Source organism: Pecten maximus, chromosome 14 (assembly GCF_902652985.1).
Source record: "Pecten maximus chromosome 14, xPecMax1.1, whole genome shotgun sequence".
NCBI lineage: Eukaryota > Metazoa > Mollusca > Bivalvia > Pectinida > Pectinidae > Pecten > Pecten maximus.
The window spans coordinates 28,767,127-28,794,605 of NC_047028.1; the positions used below are offsets into that span (position 1 = coordinate 28,767,127).

Consider the following 27,479-nt stretch of genomic DNA (forward strand, 5'->3'; position numbering starts at 1 on the left):
TTTAATTGTCATCCCAATATTTATGAACGAAATACGCGTACCTTATTGAGTGTAACTCGATTAAGTGGAAGGTAGTAAAAAAAATATCAGGATTAGAAATATTTTAGATCTATAACGTTATATATATAGGACGCACGCACACGTGCCGCAAAGATTTTGTAACAGTAAATAAATTGAATTGTAGATTATATTACGTCTCTGGCCTTTCTCGTTTTTGCCTGAGCGAGGAAATAATGTCGCATGGTATCGAGACACGCTACATGTGACTGCCAGACACGTGTTAGGCCTATAGGCTAGTTACATGTACACTGAGCATGATCACTCTCTGACCAATGCGCAGCCGGCCTGCGCAGTCACATTATTGTTTTTGACATGGCGGATAATCAAACCTGGAGTGTAGTAACATGTGAATCTTTGGAATTCATCAGACGAACGGACGTCTGAAGACACACAGATATCAGAGTAAGTAAGATAAATTTATATTGTTTCTGGTAAAATCCCATTTGCGATAATTAACGATATAACTCCAGATATCTGCCATTGACATACTTCTGCATCTCGTAGCCTGCTATGCGTCCGATTGTCAACATATTGATGGACGATTCGTCACATGATAAATGCTAGTTTCATTAGTACTCTCAAAGAAGTTTGAAAATATTTCATCCTTTGAGCGATCTAGAGGAGTCTACATTCAGCCTAAAACTCATTATTCTTTGAGAATGCATGCATATAATACAGAAGATATATTCAAAACCATTGACATTTTTCTCGCCGTTTGGACAGTTCGTCCCAAATTAAGTCGGTTACGTCAGAGATATAGGTCTCTGGTTACGTATACCGACAGTTTTAGCTCTATCTTTTTTTTCTCTATCTTTTTTTTTTTAACAAAGACATAATTTTACTGTAAGACTACATGGCCCTCTACATCTGATACAAGTACTAAAAACAAACACGGGTCACGAGCGAATACACGTATCTGAAATAGGCACATGGACTTGTATTTATAACTCACGTGTCGCACTTCAGCTGGTGCACGTGACCTTCGTACAGACCACACATTGATTCGCGGCTTACCGATTTCTTTCACGGTTTCAATACAACTTCTTCATGCATGAATACCAACAATTTTCAATTGTATGTGTCTAGTAAAAAAGATACGGAGGGATTGATTTTCATTTGATGATTTTTAAATAATTGCCATTCTTGTTGGATGATGTTATATCACACTATAAGTTAGGCCTATACTGTAACGTTATATATGTGTTTGTAATTAGGAAACAACTATTCATTAACTAATCAATGTGAGCAAAATAAACCAAAAATAGTTATAGTTAGACTTTATAATAGTTGGAATATTTAGTTTATTAATAACATATTGACTCTACATATATAACTGACATTGTACCAGTTCAAGCAGTACTGGTGTCCTTAATCTATTGTGACTATATATATATAATATTATGTTGTATTCCTGTGAACAAAATATTTTGTTTCTTTAATATCCATGTATATATATATGCACAAGAAAACAACACTTTTCCTAAATTTGTCAATTATGTAACTTACCATCATCTTGTCATTCATGTAACATATAAATTGATATAATAGATGCTTGATAATGATATATTGGTTATAAAAAATCCGTCTTTATTAATTAGGCAACGCCAAATTATTAAGTTGTTCTTTGGAAAATTGGAAAAATAAAAGGGAGCAAGCGAGCAAAATTTTTTTTGCCAGAAATTTCATTTAGAGATTCTAAGATGTGAAGGATCCTGTTCATGATGTTGTGCGAGCGATATTTTTCCCCACGTTTTTTTTAAGTCAACTTGATTTCATGCACAAATGATTTCAAAAAACAATAATTTGCATTGTAAAAAATCCAACAACTATTTATTGACATACTGTATCTTGATAAAATTATACTTGTGTCATTTGTAAAAAACAAAAAAAATAACAACAAAATACCATGTAAAAAGGCAGAATACAGTACTAGTGCATTCAGCTTAATGGGCATGGGTTGCCTATTTGCGGGGGCTTTTTACCCGATTAACCGACTTATGCAATAAGCCGAAATGCACGTTGCCATCTTGGATTGTTCCGTAATGGTTGTCAGACTTGGGTCGATTTTGGATGAAAATATTTGCGTTTATTATTGTTAATAAACAGTGTTTTTGTTTGTGGTTTTACTGATGTCAAATTGTCATATTACTATTCCATATTGTATAAAAATATGTGTATTAAAATAATAAAAAGTAGCACCTCAAATCGGGGCAGTGCATCCATATTTCATCCACGTAATCCTAATTTGACCAGAGACGTAAGTCTCTGATTTGACATACGATCTAAGGACTCGCCGACAACTAAAGCTCAAATCCCTTATGTTTATCATAGAGGCATTCTTTTGTTTGCTATGAAGTTTTTAATATTCCATATTATTTTCAATTGCCAAAGCCCAGACATTGGAGAAACCAAGTCTATTTGGGTCGTTTCCATTGGTATAAATACGATCTTGACAATATTAATGGCAGTCACTGATAAAACAACACGAAATGAAATTAGGTGTTTTTATTAACCAGTTCTAATCGATATCCTTACCGGAGTAGGAATTAGGGCCTATAAAAAAAATATAAGCTAACGTCGAGCGTCTGTCCTTTTATCTGCTCGCTACGTATACTGTTTTTTAATAACTCACCTGTGTACCGATGTCGTCACATTTCCCCATGGCAAACCCTCTCTTTTAATCCGCCACAGTTAACAGTTAGCGGTACCGGTAATATCAATCGGTCTGAAGTGATGTCAGACCCAGGTCAAAACCTATTGTTTTGGTTTCTGCTTCGAAGAAGATTTTACATCCCAGAATTCGAAGTAAAAATTTAATTGTCTAGTGGCTTAATTATGCTTTTAAACAGCCATTACGTTGGCCTGCTGCTGACTCTAAAAATAACATTTAATTTTACCCACAATGCCCAATCGACTTCCTGTTGGGGGGGGGGAAACCCCACGAGGCAGAACAACAACACAGTTCTAAACACGACAAAATCCCCGACATAACATTATCGTTAAAGGTAATATTTTACTGTTTTTCGACATTATAACCATCTAAATTACCCGATTTGTTGATAAATGTCTAAAACTTAAAGAAATACGTGATGACTTTCGTGAAAATTGGAGAATTTCTAATTTTTGGGTCAGATTGTCGTAGTCGAATAACCGAAAAATATGTAATTTCCAACCCAATTAAACGATTTTTTTAAACATGATTCAAGAGATGGTTTTTGAAATCCCAATAAGCGAAATACCCTATTAAGCGTTACCCGATGTTAAGTGGAATGTACTGTATTTGTGAATGAGAGGAATGGTTTTGAAAAATTCACAACAAATGTGAAATATTAAATAGTTAACTTAAACAACCCATTTTCCATCCACCCTGCATTGATAACTTATATGAAATATCATCAAGCTACATCTTTCAATCATATTTATGCAGTGAAATATACAAAATGAGTAATATCATACCTAAACAGAATTGGCTTGTTGCATTGTATAGCAAAAAGAGTATATAAAAAGAGTATATAAAAAGAGAAGCGAAAGTCTTTTGGAATTAAGGTTACATGTAAGAAAATTAAAACAAAAACCAAGGTTTGCTGCAAGGCCTTTCTGTCTTCTTGGGCGTCTTTTTATAATAACTTGTATATATGCATGCTTATAATTAGAAGTTATATGTACATTAAAAATAGCTAATTTCCTTAAATTGCACTAGTGATATTTCTCCAGTAAATGGCATCCCTTATAATCATATTATTATGTGTTCGCATCTTGTTTACTAGTATATATATATATACTACCCATATATAGCCCCTACATATCAACAATATATATGTGACACTTGTCACTTGAAATGTCAGAATCGGGGTTGACCTTCCATTCTATTTGAATTTCAGTTAAATCCTATTGTATAAAATGTACACAAACTTCTGTTAAATCTTAAAATATAAAATGCACACAAACTTAATCTTCAGTTAATTATAAATCCTTAGATATAAAATGTGCACAAACTTCATTTAATCTTAAAATATAAAATGTACACAAACTTCAGTATATTATAACATATGTTGGTTTTGATTCCTTATATATCAATGCCTGTGATGTATCCTTTTGTCATGTGACAATGATTTAAAGATGAGAATATTGACCAAAAGGGATAGCTAGCTAGGGGCATCACATTTTCTCTATCATCATATATATATGTATACACAATTTAATACATATAGTACTGAACAAATCTATCAACACTTTGCCTTCTTATCTTTCACTCATCAATTCACACATGTATATTTATTGTATTTTCATTACAGATGTACCATAATTAAATATAATATGTTGTAGAAAACATCTTTACTATACATCTAGCCATCTAAAGGAGATTCTATCAATCAAAAAACATGGAGTGGCATATTATGAATGTGGACGGGCTGAACAGCCTGTCCAGTAACCTGGGAATGATGGAGGACGGAGTCTACGTTCCTTCCTGTAACAGTCAAGGTGAGAATATGTATATATATATATATTATTTTGTATTATATATGCATATATTTCAGTATAATATTGTTTTCCTGAAATACTCACAAAAACCAAATCTCCGGAGAGTCTTGATCATGAACTATATGATTAACCCTATTGTGATTAGCAGATTTACTGTAAAAATCTGTGAAATTTATGCACCCTCAAAATCACCTTAAAATGTCTGAAAAAGGTCTATCAGCTTTATTTCAGTAGAAGTGTAATGTATGCACCCCGAAAAAACAGCAAGATCTCAAGAATTTTGTGTCTGAAATTTGCCAGCTTGGATTGATCAAAAACTAGTCTTGATGTGATAATGAGATTAAAAAGAAAAAATATTGCAGTAATTATATAACTGATCATGAGATTCATGTCAGGCTCTTTTAAACTGTCGTGGCAGTCAAAGTCAATATGGAAAAAAAAATTTGGACAATCTTTGTACCGATGTAATCTAAGCATTGTCCACTACAACAGGGATTTTTAACCAAAATAAGTGTGTAATTAAATAAATTACACAGGTTTTTTCAATAAAAGTATTCAATGACAATAATTGCAGGTACATTGTAAATATGAAATGTGAAAGAAATAATTATAAGATATTATATAACTATCTCAATTTCACAATAAGTCAACCACATGTCTGTCCCTGAATAGTTTCTGAAAAATCCTTGAATTTAGACAAATGAAATACATTAATTGCTGTATTTCTCAGTATATTTTATCGAGGATCTTCTTTCAAATTAGTGAAATTACACACCTTAGATGTGTATTATCAAAGGCTGGTCAAATAAACCAATGGCCAAAATGTGACAATCTTGGATTTATAAATTTGAAGATTCATATTTCTATTCCCAAAATTAAAAGTCCTCTATTCAACTTGATTGGACATTCCTAGATGAGCATGTGCACTACACATACTGATGTAAGATTGATTAGAAAAATAAAATGGCCGACAGCTGGCTGTTACCTTGAACTTAGACAAATGACATAATCTTATATGTATCAGAATTTAATTGCAGGGTCTCGTGTGTCTCTATAGCTATGTGTACAAAATACATGTTATTACAATTTTGGTTCTTATTTCATTGATAAGAAGCTTAAGAAGAAAAGTTAAAGACATAGTTTTTGATATCACATGTTGGTAGAACAGCTATAGATATTTGGTTATTTTGAGAAGAGAAAAATATAAAAGCACAGGATATATTTATTTTTAGAACTCGTAAACAATCTGATATAATTTCCTTTAACAATGCAGACAGCATGCTGTCAGTGTCTGTTGTAGCTAGCTATATAGGCCTTTGGTATCTTCATTACAATGAGTAGTGCCAAGAAAACTGCTGAGATCTTGTACATGTATGTGTTGTGTATACAATATGTGTTATTCCTAGCTAGTATATAGCATGTGCAATATAGATATATATATATAATATTGTGTCTATGTAAGAATCAGTTTTCATCATGATATCTGTCAAAACAGCTGAAAAAAATAAAAATATCATTTGGCAATGTATGAATTTATATATAGATATTCAACAGAATATTAATATCAATGTTTGACACTTTCGAGTATATTTATCATTGATATATCTATATATATGTACAATGTAGTTACTTTCAAGATAGTCCATAATATACCAAGTCACACCCCAGACTCCGAGTCAGGGGTACCAATAAACCCACCCCAAACTTTGAGTCAGGGGGAGGGCTACCATTTATCTCGCCAATTACATTGAGTCAGGAGGTACCGATGATAAACATGTCTGCCCCATGGGTGGGCCCAAGGTAATTAATTACCAGCTCTTCTCACAGAATAAATGTCAGGGTTCACGCCAGCGGTCGCCAAATTTGTAATTTGCGAAAAAAATTGCATTCAAGTGATAAAATATTGTTTGATTATAATATATATATCTGTATATGTACAGACCCGTAACTGATTGTTTTTTAAAATATATATAAATTTATACAAGACAAGTAATCCAGTATTTTTTTAACAGCAATATTAGAAGAGTGCGTGGAGTTCTTGACGACAGACAGCAGTGAGAAGACATACAGACGACTGTTATTTAACAATAGATTCCCAGAGAAGGTAATTTATATTGTACAACAGTTTGTAATTTCTAGATCCTTTATATTAGCTGTCATTGTAGGAATACTGATAGGATTTTAGTGTAACTCTACTTTTCTAACCGTACCTTCACTGGCTTGAATTTCAGGATCATTTGTTTCAGATCTGTGGTCAATTTTTTTGCAGTTTTAGTTGTTTCTAAGTTTGAAAAATTTAGAATGAAAAGGATTATTTTTAGTGGTAATTAACTCATGGATGAAAGTGTTCAGTATTTATACTGAATTCAGTATTTTGGAAATATTTTCCCTCATATATATATGTCTTTGTTAAATTTTAACAAACACCCAGATATTTCAGTATTTCACAGATATTTCAGTATTTCAGGAACCGGAACACTTTCACCCATATATGTAAACTAGATAAAAAACTGTGCTGAAGATATTTTTTTTCTTTTTTGACAAAGTTTCATTGAAATTTGTGGAAGTTTACACAAGCTTCCCGGTATTATGACCTTTTAAATTTGAATAAATGTGTACATGTCATTTCTAATGTCTACAGGAGCTGCTGCCACTGATTATGTACATCAAGGATGACCACACCAACCTACAGGAAGCTCTGAGGTCAGTATCACCTCCTAGATTATCTAATATTCTTAATTATCAATCATGAAAATCAATACACAATATGCAAACTTATAACTTAATTTTCAACAAAAACGTATCTGCACAAATTTAACACAGGTGTTTTGCTACTTCTCCTAAAGACTAGTGAAGTTTTTTTCCACTCATATCATTAAAGCAAGCAATCCTTTAGGAACTCTTGCAATTGTTCAGATTTGACTCGGTAAAAAACTGACATATTTGATTAAAAAAGCAGTATACACTTTAGCCAGTTGTCAGAATTTTCTCTTTATCAATCATAATGATATTGTCTGGTCATTGTATCTAATTATAAGGAATTGAAGGAAATTAATAGTCCTATTTCGATACAAATTGGAGGACTTGCAGAAGAAAAAAAAGAAAAAATTGATGAAGAATAAGTACATATATGACAAACAGTATTTTGTATACATACTATTCTGCAGGATTATTTTTCATGCTAACAGAGATATGGAAATTTTATTTTGATTTAGCCTTTACAAAAGTAAATTGCTGCTTAAACCATTGATATATGGCTTATACCTGTTGTAGATTGATGATCTTACTTACAAATCCTGTCGAGTATGACTCGGAGATAAGTGAGAGGACGAAACCTTCTTGGACTACTGAACTGGAGAACTCCATCAAACAGACTGTGGACAAATCATTTTGTAAAGCATTCCTCCTTCCTGTCTTAGGCGAAGTGAAACTCCTTCTCGAGGAGGTAGGTATAAGTGAATGAAGTAGCTGGGAAAATAATGTTCTGTTTGTGTATACGGATGTTCACATTGGGGCCACTGTGGCTAAGGTGTCCTGACACTTTATAACTAGCCCTCCACCTCTGGGTTGTGAGTTTGAAACCTACGTTGGGCAGTTGCCAGGTACTGACCGTAGGCCGGTGGTTTTTCTCCAGGTACTCCGGCTTCCCTCCACCTCCAAAATCTGGCATATCCTTAAATAACCCTGGCTGTTAGCTATATATATAGTAGGACGTTAAACAAAATAAACCTAGACCAAAGTCTAGCCCACAAGCGAGATTTGTTCCGTAGATTTTTATAATGCTGTTCAATAGTTTTCTTCTAGAGGACTGAAGGTAAATGATTATGAAGTAAAATAAGATTAAGAATAATTTAAGTTTATTTTGAATACATAAAGAGATTGAAACTGTCTGTTTAAAATTATTTTTCCTTTGTCAAAGACTGTGCGTTGAGACACTTTAAGCTACAAGATAAATGTGTGAAGTCAGCTGTCAAGTTGTAAACATATAGCTGTTAGTAACATATAGTACAGCTTTATCACACAGTTTCAGGATTAATAATTTGATTAGTAAGGTGCTGTATATGATTAATTAAAATAGCGTTTTATCCTCACTTTTCTGTCTGTTTGGGATTAATGATAAAAATGTCATTTTTAACTTATTTTTCCTACAGAGTGGTCCATACAGCCTGACAGAAGATACAGTCCTAGCTATAAACAACTGTATTTTTATGATTCGTAACCTTCTGTACATGGTAGACTTCAATCCGGACAACCCGACCGTGATCCAGCACATCGAACGGGTTAAGTAAGTATCACTTGGATAAAGGAGCTGTGCAGTGTGGTTTGTACATGTGTGTGGTTTTTAGATGCAGTCTCCGTCATCATTCAACCGGAAGAAGTAGGACAGTGTAGCTTAAATACCTGTGTGTGGTTTTTAGATGTAGTCTCAGTCACTCAGCTGACGAAGTGGGACAATGTGGCTTAAATACCTGTGTGTGGTTTGTGTTAGATGGAGTCTCTGTTACTCAGCTGATGAAGTTACAGTATGGCTAATGTGTACATGTGTATGGTTTGTGTTAAATGCAGTCTCTGTTACTTGGCTGATGAAGTTACAGTATAGCTAATGTGTACATGTGAATGGTTTGTGTTAAATGCAGTCTCTGTTACAGAGCAGATGAACCTTTCAGTATGGCTAATCTTGGATTTTGACAATTGAAGTTTTTTACTGCTATTTCTCAGAAAGTCCTAAAGGGATCTTTCTCTTGTTTCATTTGTATGTTTCCCTTGGCCCCTAGTTGTGCATATTGCATTTTGGGACAGATCAGAAAACAACATGGCCGACAGGTGGCCATCTTGGATTTTGATAATTGCAGGTTGTTCCTGCAATATTGTGTTATATATATAAAGTTATTAAATGATTTGAAGGAAGAGTGAAAAAGGGGAAAAGAACTGAAAAGATTAGCTTTTCATTTGACTGATATGGATCATTCCATGGACAGCGCTAAGAACCCTCTGGGACCTTTTGTTCCTTTTTCTTACGTCTGGCTAAATACATCATGACTAAGGGCATATTCCTATATTTTTCTATCAAGATATAACTTCCTGCTTTTCTTCCGTTACAGACTCTTGTTGGACTGTGGATTCGAAGAAGTTCTCATTTCTCTACTACAAAAGAAAGAAATGGTATGTACAGTACTGAAACTGCTGAACTCTAGATACAATTACATTAATTTTGCTCTTGATTTTATGCTATGAGTGAGAAAACATTACTCATTAAGAGTGTTGCTTACACATTTTTGGATTAAAATGCAGGAATAAGGTTGAGAGTTTCCTAAAAAAAAGTGATGAAACAACAGCCATTAATCTTTTAAATGACAGATATATGGGAATCGACTGTGAAACCTTTTCCAATTTGCAGGTTTCAGTATTTGGTTGTGGTAATAATTGTTCCTCTGAAAAACAAAATGTAACATTTTTTACCTGCAGAGCAAGTGGACAAATGGTATTATGCAGACCAGCTGGCTGATATATAAAGGGAAGGTACGTGTTACACCTTGTTGATAGTGTAGGAGTAGGGGCTAATATTTTCTCTATAAATACTATCCAGAAGCAGATGCCTGTGAAGTCATTTTGTCATTGCTTAGTAGGTCAAGGTCATCAGGCTGTATATGTTGAGTGTATGGGATGCACCTTTAGTATTATGTACAACATCTGAAAGAAAGCTGTCAACATCTGTTGTCCAAAGACGTAATATATATGTACATCTACATAATTTGAAACTGAATATTATTATATATATTATTATTTCAGATCAATATGCTGTTTTCAAACCTGATTGAAAAAACGCACTGGAAGCCAATGCTAGAATGTACACCTGTTGAGTGTGGCCGGATATCGGACCTAGACACGAATGGGTTCAGCGACATCTTTAGCAACACATGTAACATCCTTGATGGCAATGATCAAAGTAGACAGCTTCACGACCTGGATCTGTTTCTCCCTAGTCATGAGTCAAACAATCTTCTAAATATCACGGCGGCTATGTCACTGTGGACATCCAAAGGTGTACCAGAATTCAGGTTCGTCACAGTCATTGAACTTTTAAAGTTGTCACAAATTTTTATGAGACTAATATTCTCTTGGTGTCCACGCCAAGTTTTGAAATGATTATGCTTGTATTTCAAGATCACGGGTCTATGGGTCAAATGTGTGAAATTCTTAATTTTTTTTTCAATTCAGGGATGAGGACTAGAGACTTCTAAGATAACTCTTTTGAGAGTAACCTCCCCTTAAAAGACAATCTGCACATGCCCTTAAAAATTAATTGTCCATATAATTATGGATTTTTTTTGGAAATAAACAACTTTTTGGTAATAATATTGATTGAAGCTAAACTATTTCGAAAACATTTTATGGACTTAAAGGTGCTACATCAATGATATCATAGTAATCTGCTTGTCAGAAAAATACATGAAATGGTTTCAAAGTGATTTATCCTGCAACTGCCACACTCACTGACCGATAACTACTGTCGGATAAACTTGTGCTTTATCCGTCAATACGAAGTGCTTTATCCGTCAATAGGATTCACGTGAACTTTTTCCAACTCTGACGGAACTACTTTCAAGTTGACCTCATGATCACGCGCACAAACTTTGACCTGATAATGATGACGTCATATTGTTTGTCAACAATCGTCAGCTGTCAGCGTCTGCTACATTGTACGAGAATCCAGAAAAATGTCACAACAATCTTCATCCGATGACGAAATTGACAACAGTGTAACAGGAATGGTGGATTGCAATTTTGATATTAACTTTGACATTTTGTCTACTTGTATTGATCTAGAAATGACGGTAAATGATGAAAACTCTGAAATTGTACTGAACCCAGAACCAGCCCCGTCTCAAGCCCCTGTGCCCCTTCCTGTGTACGATGAAAATTCTCATGTGCCTAGACCCGTACGATTGGACATAAAAACGTACAGTCAATTATCAATTATAGTTCCATTATGAAACACAACAAAGAAGTTACTCAAACATGTTAGCCACTCACCGTGAAACAGGAAATCCCGTTAATTTAAATCCGTCCAGCGAAATGAATTTTACACATGTTCCATCCGTGCACAATGCCAGCAGCACTAGCTCTATTACACAGGCGAATTCTCAATTAAACTCCATATTTTATGGTGCAACACTTCATATCAACAACCTGAATATCTATACCAGTAATCCAATGTAAGGCTATAGCCTTGATGTCGATGCATGTTTCCGTAAAATCCAATGTTATGTAACGATTACAACAGTGACACACGTGTGTACATGGTACGTACCCTGTTAGCTTACTGACTAAGCTTAACATTTTCTAGTGCGAATTGTAAAACTTTAACTTGAATGAATTATGTCATTATAAAGGTATTAAACAATTCGTTTTCAGAAATAAAATGTATTTGCGTGATATTTTCATACACATATGTGTGAAATTACACTTTGAGGTAGCAAAAATGATCGGAACTATATTGTAACAGCGCAGTGACATTACAGGCGGAAGTAAATATAGTTCTTATGAATGGAAATATTCCTGCGCCACAATGCGGACGCATCGCTTCAGTTCAAAAAGGTAAACAAATGACGTTTTTTCCATTTAACTTGAATGTCAGCTACTGTGAAATAGTTGCAGGATAAACAGAATACATGGTAAGTATCTTACAATACAAGGTTTATTTTGGCTCGGAACGGAAAGACGAGATGGCTCGCCAAAGGCTCGCCATCTCGTCTTTCCTAACCCTCGCCAAAATAAACCTTGTATTGTAAGATACTAACCATGTATTCTCTATATCTTTTACCTTATTTAAACATTTGATAATCAATTTTTGTCTGCAGAAACCAACTGACATTATTCACTACGCGGATTTTGGAAGGCGGTTTCATGGCAGTCATTGCTAACATACTGGTAAGTACCATATTTATCCTGAGATAACCCAGGGGCAATACTTCGCCTTTTACTCTTTGTGAGAAGTGGCTTTATTACAGGACAAAGATTTGTTAGTAATCTTATTGAACGACAATAGACATGGGTAGATTTATAACATCGTATGGGTTGAGTGCAAGAAAACAAAATTGTTTAAACAAGTCAATATTTCACTTATATAAGGCAACTGTTCCAAGTCTCGATGGTATGCAATTATTTTACATTTGAAGTTTATTAGTCACAAAAGATTTGCTGTATAAAATGTAATGTTTGTGTGTCTTTTCTTTTATGGTTTGGAGCTTTCAATTATTTTGTGAGCACAGATTTCCGTGGTTAGCACATAGAACAGTGATATAGATTATTATACATACAACAATATTTAGTGTAGATATATTTGTGGTTCCATACCAACCATGAAAACAAAGAAAGTATATACACGACAGAATTTTCATGTTATTATATAATTATATAGTAGACAAGAGTGTAAAATAAACCTTTATGTTGTTGTAATATTTTGATTTTGGGGGTTGTAGGAGAAGTTGAAGTCTAAAGATATTGTGCTGGATGAAGCGTATCTATTCTGGGAGTTGGCGTTGTTCATGAAATTTGCGAAAACAAGAAACTTGCCTGTAAAAGCAGTAAAGTAAGTATTCAACTGAACATCACATATTTATTCTTAGTCCATGAATCTTGTGGGTTACTGAGTCATTTGAGTCTCAGAGCAGAATCTTGTGGGTTACTGAGTCATTTGAGTCTCAGCAGAATCTTGTGGGTTATTGAGTCATTTGAGTCTCGGAGCAGAATCTTGTGGGTTACCGAGTCATTTGAGTCTCAAATGACAGAGCAGAGTTTCATGGCTTTCAGATAATGACATACACCTTTTTCATCTTCAATCTTTAAAACAGAAATAAGAAGAACAAAAAATTCCTCTATAATATCAGGGGAGGGAAGTTTAATGGAATAACCTGTCTATTGTCCAGACGACTCCTAGACTTGTAAACCAATATCAATGAAACAGTAACTTTGCATGAATATTCAGGGCCATTAAAAAACTCTCTTGAAAGTTTTGGTTACCATGATAGTAACCTGGTCACTTAAGGCAGGTTTTTGTATAAAATACATTTATAGTTAATGAGGTGTCTGGAATTAAAATTGATGATGTATACTATGTCTGGAGGCTAGGAGATCTTACCATTAGCTACCCTCAGGATATGTTTTTTAATTGTTTCTTAATTAACAAAGATAGAACAAGTGCCAGATATTTTTCTTTCTGAGAATGAAACTTAAGTTAGTAACTATCCAATATTAGCATTGACATATTTACCATTCCTACCAAATATACATAGATGTCAATTACCGTTGTAGACAAGTTTTGACAGAAGATATGCTTGGATACCTTACCTATCAATGCTTCATCCGAGCTGAGGACATCTTTGTGTACCGCAATTCACAGAAGAAAGAGCCACAAAAGTAAGTGTTGTCAAATTACAATACATCATTACAAAAATTCAATAAACAAAGCTTTCAGATTCGTCTGATCTAGCTTCAGAAGACCCCCTATGTATCTACAAGAGTAGGTCAAATGGCTTTTTTTAGCACAGGTACACAATTAAAGTTAACATTGAAATAAAGTTTTACATTGTATTTATGAAGCAGAATGCTACAGGAATTTAAATTTTGGAAAATATCTCCACCACTATCTTTAATTCAATTGAATTTAAAGTAACTGTGATTTAGAAAGGTCACATATTGGCCTATTTCATGTTCTACCGTGACATATGACTATCATAGATATTGTAAGATGCATGTAAAAACACTCATGTTTGTGTCTGTAGAGAAGGTAAATCTATTGTATGTATTAGTCGAAATTTACTGTCTATCTTTGACATAAATTAGTTTGAATATTCTCTAAAATATGAGTAATATCAATGTGATAACAGGATCTTACACTCCTTGCTTAATTGAATTGATATTTCATCATGCCATAAATTGCCATTATGTCCATATGAAGACTACAGGTCTATGAGCCTCTTGATTTTAGTCTACACCTGGTAGTTTGCGTTTGTATATCACTAATAAATGTTAAATTTAAGTATATTAAACTTGAATACAAAGATAGGATTTGGTGTGTGTCTTGCAGATTACATTTAGCGCTTTCTGCACTGAAGGAGATTCTTGAGTTCCTGTTTAAAGTCCAAGGAGACGATTCAGAAAATCAGGATGAGGAGGAGAAACAGCACATCAGTCTCCTCAACAGTCAGTACAACATATGGCTTCCATTGCACTTATAAATCCAAAACAACTACACTGGGGGACTAAGTGAAAGTGGTCTTAATAGCAGGGTGGTCTTAATACTGAGGTTAACCACATTAATCTTTGACCATCAAGAACCTTAACTATGTATGATACCAGTACCGTAAATGTGTTCTGCACTTGTAATTCGATATATGACTAAATTTTGTTAAATACAATGCATGTATAATTGTAATTTTTAAAAACATAATAAATTCTTATATTATTGACATACACCTCCAAAACCTGGCACGTCCTTAAATGACCCTGGCTGTTAATAGGACGTTAAACAAAAACAAAACAAACAAAACAAAACAAATGCATCGATCTACTTTACTTAGAAATGACATCAATATGTATTGTGTTTCAGAGAAACTAGCTGCTATAGCAGATCTGCCCCAGCTGATGGTGTACATGATCCGTCACTGCTCCGTAGAGTTGTTTGGGATGGTTTTCTTGGAAGATTTGGTGTTTACCAACCATATTCTCATGCTACATCTCGAAAACTGGATGAAGAACGGACTCTGCAATAGGTCCTTCAGCATGTTATCTCATGTCAAACAGTACGTATAGATTCTTATCATCGGTCACCTGCCTGTGAAACATATGCTATAGTTTTTATATATGTTGCAAAAATATGAACGCTCCTTCATCAGTTATTTGATCTTGTTCTGATGATATTAAGTTCTACCTTGTTTTTCTGTGTATTTCTTGTTTTGTCTTTTTATGTTTATGTTTAGCTGTTGTTAACATGGTATGATAATGAAGTTTGTAGACCTTGCTATGACATGAAATTTACTTTGAAATTTTAATTGCATTTTAATGATACAATTGATAGTTCATTTCAACATTTGTTTTCATAAAATGCTGAATGCATTGATCTTTGGCATAGGATGGCTTATATGTGCCGTCCTACAGGTAAAAGTTTGAAAATATTAATAAAAAAAAGCCCAAAGATTTTCCAGCATAACCTAAAATGAAATTCCTAATAAAATTGATGATTGTGTTGGTTTTACTGCATGCCTTTCTTTGACAATTCCAGTTATGCCACCTTTGGTGTTATGGAGAAGTACGGTATGATACTGGAACATTTTCTCAACAACTCCCCCGAGCTCAACAATTGTATATTAACCATGATGCACCATGTGGCAGGTGACTGTGGTTGCCCGAATGTTCTCTTACAGAAGTCCATCATCGACACGTTTCTGGAGATAAATGACAGAGAGCTATATGTATCTGATGTAAGTAAACGTGTGATCCTGTTACAGTACAGAACACGCCTGTTGACTGAATTTTCAAAAAGTGAGAAAATGTATGCAGAATACCTTTGACAGTTCAAATGTGAGACTCCCATATTATCTAGCTATTTCATTAAATAAAAAAACACAAATGTATACATTCTATGTATGAAACGATTGAAAAATTTACCTTCTAGGAAGTCGATGATCTGATTGAAAAATTTTACCTTCTAGGAAGTCGATGATCTGATTGAATTCATCATCAGCAAGTTCATTACTATGGCAGAAGATGACCCCTACCAATGTGCTGTAAATATGTTCACCAGGACTGCTGGCGGCGACAGTGTAACTCATGATCCGTAAGTTATGTTAAGTTACCTCTTGGTTAAATTTCAAGTACTGGCAGCAGGGCTCAAAGTGGCCCCTATTATAGTGCCCATGGCGTCTTAAATTCATCATTGGCAACCAGTTATTGACCTATAAGGCGCCAGCATGGCCACTTTAAAAGTTGTGTAAATTTGCGGTTTGGTTGATCTTTCAAAGGTTGCAGTCAATGCTAAAATTATCTTCACTATCGACTGATCTAAAGAATTAAAAGATTTTTTTTTTCTAAAACTTACGACAACTAGGCCAGGCGATTAACTTTTCCAATTGGCGCCTAGATTTTATTACTTGATAGCCAAATAGGCCGCCTGGTAAAAATATCTACTTTGAGCCCTGACTGGGTTGTGTTTGTTAAAAAATCAAGGAATACTCTAATACAAATTTAGGCAAGTGTTTTAAAAGGTTGGGGAGCATAGAAGTTATGTATTGGCACCTTGGGATGATTGTATGATAAATATAGTAAGCTGAGACCTTGGATTCCTCTCAGACTGTAAGCCTATGAAACCGAAGTTCTTGTGCAGGTTTCTACAGTTCAGTCACATGTTATTGTCCAAATTTTGATAGATATGTTCCGGTGGGGCTAAACAATTCAGTTATGAAAAAGATTTTTGCTTTTCAAATTTTTGTCATGTTCAGGTTTTACCTCAGACATGCATTCATTTGCATTGCTCTTTTTACAGAAAAAAAGTGATTTAATATGTAAAATGGTGTATACTGAAGTATGAATGCTTGAATAAGAAATGAGATGCATTTTAATTAACTCATATTACTAGTGTTGTCGACACATTAAATGCTTATGTCCTTTACTACATGGTTGCAGAGATGTGACATCTTCAAAAGAAAATGAAACAACAGAAATGGAGTGGACGTCCGAGGATAGTGACATCCTCATCATGGTGTACATGGAGACTGAAGATAAGACCAAGATAGTTGATGACATCTTCCATCACTTCCAAGAGATAGGCATGGCAAAATCCAGGGAACAGGTGAGTCCAGAGACAAGGAAATAGGCGTGGGGAAATCCAGAGAACAGGTGAGTCCAGAGACAAGGAAATAGGCTTAGGGAAATCCAGAGAACAGGTGAGTCCAGGGACATTAACGAAATAGGCATGGGGAAATCCAGGGAACAGGTGAGTCCAGATCCATAAAGGAGATAGGTATGAAAAAATCAGAGAACAGGTGAATCAAGATCGATAAAAGTGATAGGTATGAAAACATCAGAGAATAGGTGAGTCCTGAGAATTTCACTGCTGCAGGCCTGAAATTCTGTCTCTTCTGATCGTATGATCTGGTCACAAGGGATCTTGCCTCACTGAGATTTATATGCTTATTTTGTTTTCTCATCAAGGTGTGTCACTAAAGCTTGATGCGTTTATTAACCCACTATTCCTCTGGCTTGTTTAAAGTAAACAAATATGGCAGTCACTTTGACAACATTTAGGTTATTCCACATGTGTCTCCGTCTGGATAGTATTTATAGAACAAAAAATTAGCCTCTACTCCTACTATATAACGTGGCCATATGACATTGCAGAATGTCCCAGTTTTGTGGTAAAGTTCTCTCTTTACCTAGGGCTGTTCCAGGAAAACATATATGGGACAGGGGAAAGGCATTTTGAAATTAGGGGACGCACTTAAAGAAGCGATTTAAAATTTTGATGGCCTTCCCACATATCAACTTTTTTGTGAACCATACCCATGTAAAGAAGCAATTTAATATACAAAATGGTGCAAACACATCACATACACCTAACAATAGAATCAATTTATTTCAAACCCCACCAATTGATAAATGTAATTTTAATTTTAACCCACCCCACCACATGTAATTTATTTAAGTGCCTTCCCCCCGTCCCATATGTTTTCCTGGGACAACCCTTAGTTTGGAAATTTTGAGTCAAAACCAGGACAGCATTATGAAGTTTTTTAATTCATCCTGACTGTTATGAATTAATGAGTATATATTCCTACATATATACTTGCTTGCAAATGTTGACCCATTTTGCCTTCATTAGAATATTTGTCTTGTATGTACGTGCTATTTCTCTGACCTGTATGGTTCTTGTTTTCTCCAGATAGTATGCCAGTTGGTCGACAGTGAATGGATGGAGGAGGAAGAGAAGGTCCAAATCCTTTCTGCCTATCCAGACTACAAACTTGAACGCTCAACGACACCTGTTGCTATAGTAAGTACATTCAGTTACATGTTTCATGTTTGACTTGATAATTATATATTGATCATAATTCTGGTAAAAAATTTAATGATCATAATTTTACCAAAAATTATTAATAGTCATTGTAAATTAGCATTTATGCTTTGAATTTTTTTTTTTTTTTTTTTTCATTATACATGAATAGTTTGAAGGCATTTCAAATGGAATTTTATGAAAGAGTTTGTGACAAGGTTAAAAAATGAACAAACTTTGCTCAATTGTATATTAAACATTACTTTTGATATTGTGTTAGAACCAGCCAGATTTTACCAGCTGTGGGAAGAAACGTAAATATGATGAGGAAAAAGACTTGATCATGAGTTGTATTCGGAGTGTTCAGGAATCGGGCTGTAGTGATGCTATCTCTTGGCTCAAAGGTCACCTGTGTGAAGCAGCTTTTGCTAAAATCAGTAAGTACTGTCTCCCTGTATTGTATGAAATGTCCGAAAAAATTTGGTAAATTAAGGAAGACGGAAGCAGTAATGTTATCAGATTATTTTCCCCACAACTTTCTATTTCCTTAATTATTCCCCCATAGAAACGTGGAGAACTATAGTTTTGAATTATTTCTTGATCATTATAGCCAGACTATTTATGCCCCCCGCCATGAAATGGGCGAGGCATATATTGTTACGCATGTCCGTCGCCTTCCGTCCCGTCCCGATGCAATGTAACTAGCTAATCTTGGGAACTGCTGGTGCATTCCTCATCAAACTGTGTTCCAGGATGTCAAGTTGCAGCTCGGGCATTTATGTCTTAGACATTTTCTAGTTCTTAACAGTTTTAAGAAACTTCACATTTATTTGAAATAATTTACTTAAATTTGTGTTAACTATATTTTTGTCTTCTTAATAATGTTTGTACTTTTTCAGATCCAGACTTTCTTACCATGGAGGCAGTAGAGGAGCCCATAACTAAATTTCATGTCTGTAAGTAACATAATAGATAATGATCTCCGTGTTAACTTTTGAATCTGTCCAGCCCTCAGGAGAAGGTTAACAAACCTCTGATAAGCTTATAGTGTCAATACATACACTTTGTTTTGGTTGGGTGCTTTATCTGATGGTTGAGGGTTTTGTCTGGTGGTTGGGGTCTTTGTCAGATGGTTGAGTGCTTTGTCCTTTGGTTGGGTGCTTTGTCCTTTGGTTGGGTGCTTTGTCCTTTGGTTGGGTGTTTTGTCCTTTGGTTGGGTGCTTTGTCCTTTGGTTGGGTGCTTTGTCCTTTGGTTGGGTGCTTTGTCTGATGGCCGAGTGCTTTGTCGATGATTGAGTGTTTAGTGCGATGGTTAAGTCTTTTGTCCAATGGTTGAGTGTTTTGTCCGATAGTTAGGTGTTTTGTCCGAATGTTGGGTGCTTTGTCCGAAGGTTGGGTGGCACAGTGGTAACACACTCACCTTTCACATAGACCCTTGCCAGCTTCTTTCTATGTGGGCCAACTATTGTGATGAGTGTAAGTTGATATATTTTGTTTTTAAATTTTTGTTTAATGAATAAAATATTATATGCATACACTTTGACAAAAGCCTAAACAGCTATAAAGTAATGTACAGGTCTATTTATATAAAAGATATTGATATTAGATCAGGGATTTTACTAGCTCTAACTTTAATTGTTTCAATGTTACCATTTTTGATTAAATACAAATCTTGTATACAATTCTGATGTCTAGAAAATGAATAAAATTCAATTCTTTACTATTTCAGTACGCAATAAGTCCATTCCAATTGTGTGTTTTACGGAGAAACAAGACAGTTACCTCAGTGACGAAATATTCTGTACCCTCCTGGAGAACCTGGGGATCCAAATGCCAGAGGATGTTGTGCACCAGCACCCTCGAATTCCTCACTTTTGGAGTCCCAAACATTTGCTTAATATTGCAGAAAAGTTAGGACCTTTGGAGGAAGGTGAGCATTGTACTGGTCATGAATGACTAAGTGGCGAATCCAGATTTATTTATTTTTTTAAAAATTCCTTTTTCGTCTGTGGTCTGTTACCAAATCATAAATAGTTATAAAAACGAAGTCAAGAATACCTTCACGTAGATGGTGATCACCGACATCTCTGAGATATATCTTTTTTATCAATTAAGTAAAAATGTTATCATCTTATGCTTGTTTTCTTATCTCTGTAGATTCTCTAAAGTTTAACAAGGAGTTTATAAGTAAACTTCAAGATGATGAATATAACCTGACGGAAGCCGACAAATTCATCCTTAGAAAAAGTCCCAAGAGAAGCGACAAAGACAGGTATGAGGATCATCTTTTGGGAGAATTTTTGTATATTATTGATACATGTATTTTACAATTTTTATCCCCGCCTTGAGGGAGGGGGTGGGGCGTATAGTGTTACCTGTATCCGTCCCATTCTGTCAATCGTGTCCCATCCCGATGCAATGTAACCAGCTAACCTCGGGAACTGCTAATATGATCCTCACCAAACTGTGTTTCGGGTGTCAAGTGGCAGCGGAAACATTTATGTCTTACAGACACTTTCTAGTCTTTAACTGTAAGCAAAAACAAATTTATTCTTATAAAAGGCTTATTTTCAAATGAGACTAACTATATATTGAGTCAGTTTATATGATAAATAATCCAATATAGCTTATTTTTTTGCAATATGATGAAATATAACAAATCCAGACCTCCTACGGTTTGTGAAGTATTAATTACATGTATACAGACTGTTCAGGTGTCTTCCACATAATTTATTGCAATAGAATAGAAACAAAGGTAAAGGAAAAACAATGGGAATACAAACGATTGTCTTTTCGAGTCAGACCTTCTGAACATTATTGGATCCTAATAAAAGCTGAAAATTATATCTTTACAAGAAAAGTGTATTTTCAAACAAGGCATATATGTCACTACTGCTTGTAGAGAAAGGTTTTACATAGTATACATAAATGACATTAATGTAACTTTCACACCCACTCACTCTCAGTGAACCTCCATCTCCTCCTCCTCCTCCTCCTCCTCCCTCCTCCTCCTTTTCCTCCTCCACCTCGATTCAAACATATATACAGTAAGGGGAATATAGAAAACAAATTTTGATAATAATCCTCTCGGTACTTCTCCAAAATAGAAAAATTGACCTTTGACCCTTAAACATTTAAATAAGCAATCTAATCAGATGCAAAAAATATTACCGGTAATGATAATGAAACCTGGTAAGAGACGTGTGGTATTTTTCATTTCATAAGTGGTCAAATGTACATCTGAATTTTGACCCTTTTCCACACTAAAATCCTACACTGGTTGTGATATACCAAAGTCTGTTTACACCCTGTATGATGATTTTTTATTTAAATGTGTAAATGTGTGTGTAATATTTTCTTTATCTTTCAGTTGCAGTTTCAAGTTCATGCCAAAAGTCAACGGACTGATATGGACAGACCTTATCCAAAACTTCAACAAGACATGACGATTCTATCGAGAACTCGCTGTTGTGTGAGCCTTTCTGATGGGGTACAAAGTACAAAAAAGTGTCGAGAATCAGAACAAAACAAAACAAAAAACACTGATAGTGTATTTTTTTCCTGGAATTTGTTTCACCATCTACAAAATGTTGTGAACCAATTTCTGCAGATCGCAGCTTGTACATATAATACTAACAGTACGATACTACAAGATCAACAATTTGAAGGTTTTTTTATTCAGTTGTGAGTCACCCTATCTACAGTCAACCATAAAAAGGTTCGAATCTCTGAAGTGTGACAAATGTGTATTTATACAGAGTATGACTGCAACCTTGAAGTTTTGTGTACTTGACCGTGGAACTGTTTGTACTAGTTGGCAAGTGTTTGTGGTGATACTAAGCCCATGCCTAGTAATAAGCCCAATAAAAAATATATTGGTGTTCAGAAAAAATAATTATATATTATTTTCATTGTCCTGTGACTTTGAGTCAGAGGCTATGTGTGGACTCTCTGGAATTGTTGAATTCAGATGGAAATTGGTAGTAGCCAAAATATGACTGCTTTAAACCAGAGATTTTTAATCAAGATTCATAGGAATATATTTCTTAAAAATAAGAATATATTTGCTAAAAATCAGTAAGTTGACATACATGTCTAGCTTCTTATTTAAAACTTAAGTTACCATCTCATATTAAATACTCATAATAAATATAATACAATGTATCATTGAATTTGTTTCATAAATTCCTTGTTGCATTTACTAGGGGATTCTGTCTGTATGTATCAAATGATTTATACTTTTGGATAAAAAACAAACATTTAATTTAAGGTAATTGTGTTTAAACTCTTTTCACCTTTTTTACTACAGTCAAACTTCATTCTCACTCGAACTCTTATGATTCAAAAACTCTGCTAACCTGAACGTAAAAATTCAGTTTTGACAGTGAAAATCCTGTGTAAAATAAACCTGGTTACCTTGAATACTCGGATAAGTTTTTTATGTCCCAAATGACTTTGTGATGGCAAATTTTGACTGAATTTGAAAGAAATATTGATATGATGTTTTTTATTATTTGTTATGATAGTGTTTTGACATGCTCTGTAGTTTTATGGTATTGATGACATAGGGATATAACATTCAGAACAAACTAGTATTGGTCAAGAATGATGAAATTATCTTTATTTTTATTTGCCACTGAGAAAAGAGGTGAATTTCATTTGAAACATTGGTCAGATTCTTGTGGTCATACTTAATAAGTGCCTGTTATTGAGAAATCATGTCTCACTAATATCAAGGATATTCAAAATGAATGTTTGATATACATGTAATTAACATGCATTAGAATAACATATCAAAATGTTCACCCTTCATGTATAACCAAACTACTGCTTTGTCCCCATGTAATATATCGCATTGTTACGAAATCACACATTTCCATCACCAAAGATGTCCCACCAGTGGTTTGGAGTTGTTGTACTAATGTTATGGTGACATGATTGTTGATGTATGGTCCATTTGCTTATTCTTAAAGTTTGGTATAGTTATAAAAAAAAAAGACAACAAAAAAAACTGTCAGAGCAAGCAAAGTTTCATTGCTATGAAAATAGAAAAAAAAACTGTGTAAGCAAAGTCTCATTGCTATGGGTATATATTTATAAATTATATATTTTAACTCTGGGTTGGGGTGTAGGGTGGGGTGGGGTTGGGGATATTGATGTTCAGTCTTTCATGTTGTTAAGATGGTATTCGTATTGGAATATTTATCTTGTTTTTGTCTGCAGACATTGTCCCTGTGTAGATATATACCTCATTTAGTATGATAATGTTATAATTTATGTCTTTGTACATATCCTTTGACAGGATTACACTTGGCCCAGGAAATTCTCAATTTGGCCGGCAAGTGTGCAGACAAAGAAATAGATCTGGATTAAGAGAAATATCCTTTTGTGTCCGATACGGGGCATCAATCTCATATTGATAATGAATCATGATGTGAACCCATTTTAGGAAATGATTACTCCTTCGGGTAATAAAAGCCAAAATTGCTGTTTTAAGGAATTTTTAAAATTTGGATTTTGTAGTATTGATATATCTTGCATTGATAGAGGTGACGAGTCATCAAGTCAGTAGATGTCGGTCTTTTTAACTCAGCTTTTTGACAGATCTGCAGAAATGCCGATCCTGTAAACTGACAAAGGCACTGGCATGCCTGTTTGTTACATATACATGATTTTGTTGTGTATTAAATTTATTCACAGTATTTTGCAGGTTTCGCAATAACAACAGAAAGATCATAAGATAATTTTCGTGATATTTTGTGAGATTAGTTTTTAATATAAATGATACTATGTCAGTTGCTTTACATAGACTTGTATATCAGGATTTTGTGTTAGAACGTTGGTCGTACTTCATGTAAGGTATTGCTTTAGGTGCTGCCAACTATAGTCTGTCACATTTAACTTGTTTTCATATGTAGCAAAAGTTCTGACCAAATGTTACTGTGTTTTAATTATATAAGATTGCTATATATCTTATATCCATTTTTAAAATCTGTTTTGAACTTACCACTCAAAACTTTTATTATATTATACCTTGATAATTAAAAGACTTCGTTTATTAATGTTCAAGGGGCCGCAGTGGTCCAGTGGTTAAGGTGTCCCGACACTTAAACACTAGCCCTCCACCTCTGGGTTGCGAGTTCGAAACCTACGTGGGGCAGTTGCCAGGTACTGACCGTAGGCCAGTAGTTTTTCTCCGGGTACTCCAGCTTTCCTCCACCTCCAAAACCTGGCACGTCCTTAAATGACCCTGGCTGTTAATAGGGCGTTTAACAAAAACAAACCAAACAAATCAATTATTAATGTTCAGGAGACCTTTCTGAACACTTACTGTTTTCTTAAAAGTTCATCTGAATTGCCAGATAGCAACTACAGAGAACCACAGGTCTCAACTTGCTACCATAGGCCACTAGACATCCACAGGTCTCAACATTAATTATACATGTACTAAATTTCATATAAATGTATCCAAAACCTCTTAATAAATTTCCATCTTGAAATTTTACTTATCTAGGAAATCACAATTATTACTTACTTTTGTCTAAAGAGTTAGATATGTCATGGCAAGGTGTACTCCTATAACATAAGAGGCCGCTGGTCGGCTCTTTTTCTATCGGATATTATTTTGCCGACTGCGACGCCTGTCAAAAGTATCTAGCCGTGTAAAACCTCTAACATTGTTGGAGTAGGCAAGGTGTTTCTCGTCAGTTTCTTGTCCATGAAGTTTTTTCATTAAGAGACCTTTTCTTCAGAACATATGGCTATATATGTATACCAGTCTTTAGGTTCCTGGGATGAAGTCAGAACAAAATGTCATCTTTGATCATTATTCAAGAACACATTGGTCACAGCAGGCAATGAATCATTGTACTTAATGAAGTGTAACAAATGCTTGTAAAGTATATATATATTGATCAGTATTCAATGTCTGTGGGTCAAATTTGATTTAAAAAAAATCCATACAAATTCTTCCAATTATCTATAAAATCTAGAATCATATTTTACCTTTGATGATATTGGTCTCGCACTGAAGAGTTTTGCAAATTTTCTCGTGATATCCAATGCATTATATCCTTTGAAATAGTTATGATGATGTAATAAAGACATTTTAGCATAACAAACAAACTTGAAGCTCAGAAATATAGATTAATTTAAAAGAATTTCTTTAAACTTAAAATCTTCCATGAGAAACCATTCTAGATTTAAAGGAAATTTCCGTTACTTAGATTTTGGTGCAATTACGTTTCCAATGGAAAATTTTCAGTTTAGGAATTTTATTTAGTTAATGAATGTTATTGATGGAATTGCTGTCAGATCATTTGATGGGAATAGTTGCAAGTATTATGAGATTGATGTTTGAGAATGATATGTGTTTTCATGAATAGAGCCTCACCTCTATATGGGTAGGAGGAGACGTAGCCTTATTTTAGCATTTTTCAAACTGTATGCATTTGGCTAAATTATGAATTTGCTAATGGTTCAATTTATAATTGAATCTTGCTTATGACAAGCATTTTCCCATTTTACTTAAAAAATTATTTAACCAACCCATAACGTAAAGTAAAAAAAAAATGCTGTCTGTTTGTAACATCACTTTTGACTGGCGTAAGAATTTCGGAGAGAAAGAGTCCATCAATGAAAATGAATTTCCACAGGGATTGTAAAAAAATTAAATTATAAGTAGAGAAGTAATATGAGGTGTACCAATTCATATTTACGCTTAATCAGTGTAATTTTGAAAATATGCTAAAATTTGAGTGTATCAAAATTAGAGTTCATGATACATATATATATATATATTTATAAATATGAGGTAATTGTACTACAAGTACGGTAAACAATAATCAGTTATTAATAGCACACAAGCATCCTTAATCTCCATATTGATAAATATGGAATGTTGAAATATCTTAATTTGTTGATAATTTGTTTAAAATTAATTTATTGACGAATGATAGGTTTTTTGTTGGAAGTTTCAATAAATGACCTTGGTATTGTTATATGTTGTAAAAAAATAATAAACGAAAAAATTCACAAACACAGAGTTTGCTATTGTTATTGAACATTTTATTAGCCTACCACCATCAGATGTACGAATTGTCCGTCCTATGTGGTTCATCTTTGGACTTTTTTAGCTCGCCTGAGCCAAAGGCTCATGTGAGCTTTTGCTATGGGGTATCATCCGGCGAGTGTCGTCCAGCGTCCGTTAACTTTTTTTTTACCGAAAGTGTTGAAATTCGCATTGAATGATTAGTTAGAAGGTCCTGACTAGATATTTGTATTTATTAAGTGAAAATGAAATTCAAGATGGCTGCCATGATCGCCATCTTTGAAATTATGTTTTTCCTTATAACTCAAATATTATTTGCTTTGTAGTAAGAAGACTTTCTAGGAATGTTCTAGTGACATTTCTGAACAAGAGATGCTGTTTCAAAAATTCATTGGGTTTACAAGATAGCCACCACAGCAACTATCACCTGATGAGCTATGGAAAAGTACTTAATTTTTTGTTTGTGAACAAGATAGCTAATGGCTGGTACATCGTTTAGAGTTGATTTTCAATAACAAGGTTCAGATAGTGATGATAAAGAGACGAGTTTAATTTGGGGTACGTATAATGAGTGGTTGATTTTTAATTAATTTAATTGTATGGTTTGTATCTGTCTGTATACACTGTATATATCTTCAGTGTGAACATTAGTAAGCTGCCATGGCATTCCCCCATTTGGAACCCCTAGCAGCAGCTTGGCTTCTAGCAGCACCCACACCCACCTGGAATTTTGATTTCAAAAAAGGACCAGGATCAGGATTTTGTAAAAAAAAAAACCAATTATGTATGCTTCTAGATAATGGATAACTATACAATGTATATACATTTGTATACCCA

The 27,479-nt window shown here is 34.3% G+C and overlaps 1 protein-coding gene across 2 annotated transcripts; it reads left to right on the top strand.

The window, feature by feature from the left end:
• Positions 1 to 352: 352 nt before the first annotated feature.
• Positions 353 to 26,630, top strand: LOC117342016 (protein timeless-like). Of its 2 annotated transcripts, XR_004535734.1 has the most exons (24): positions 353 to 462; positions 4,387 to 4,542; positions 6,555 to 6,646; positions 7,184 to 7,245; positions 7,816 to 7,987; positions 8,694 to 8,827; positions 9,645 to 9,705; positions 10,009 to 10,062; positions 10,333 to 10,601; positions 12,405 to 12,474; positions 13,026 to 13,135; positions 13,858 to 13,962; positions 14,633 to 14,748; positions 15,155 to 15,347; positions 15,827 to 16,025; positions 16,257 to 16,381; positions 17,227 to 17,392; positions 18,482 to 18,592; positions 18,873 to 19,029; positions 19,492 to 19,548; positions 20,322 to 20,522; positions 20,750 to 20,864; positions 21,963 to 25,160; positions 25,287 to 26,630. XR_004535734.1 is itself a non-coding variant. In XM_033903959.1 (23 exons), exons 2-23 carry the CDS (start codon positions 4,443 to 4,445, stop codon positions 22,036 to 22,038), a joined length of 2,745 nt encoding a protein of 914 aa, XP_033759850.1. In that variant the 5' UTR covers positions 353 to 462; positions 4,387 to 4,442; the 3' UTR covers positions 22,039 to 26,630. The 2 variants fall into 2 exon arrangements, 1 of the variants encoding a protein (XP_033759850.1); XM_033903959.1 differs by having other exon boundaries at positions 21,963 to 26,630.
• Positions 26,631 to 27,479: the final 849 nt, after the last annotated feature.

Excerpts from the sequence above, each read along its gene's own strand:
- LOC117342016 (XM_033903959.1), top strand. The coding sequence starts at position 4,443 with ATGGAGTGGCATATTATGAATGTGGACGGGCTGAACAGCCTGTCCAGT. Across the intron at positions 10,602-12,404 it reads AAAGGTGTACCAGAATTCAG|AAACCAACTGACATTATTCA; the intron begins GTTCGTCACAGT and ends TTTTGTCTGCAG. Across the intron at positions 18,593-18,872 it reads CAACGACACCTGTTGCTATA|AACCAGCCAGATTTTACCAG; the intron begins GTAAGTACATTC and ends ATATTGTGTTAG.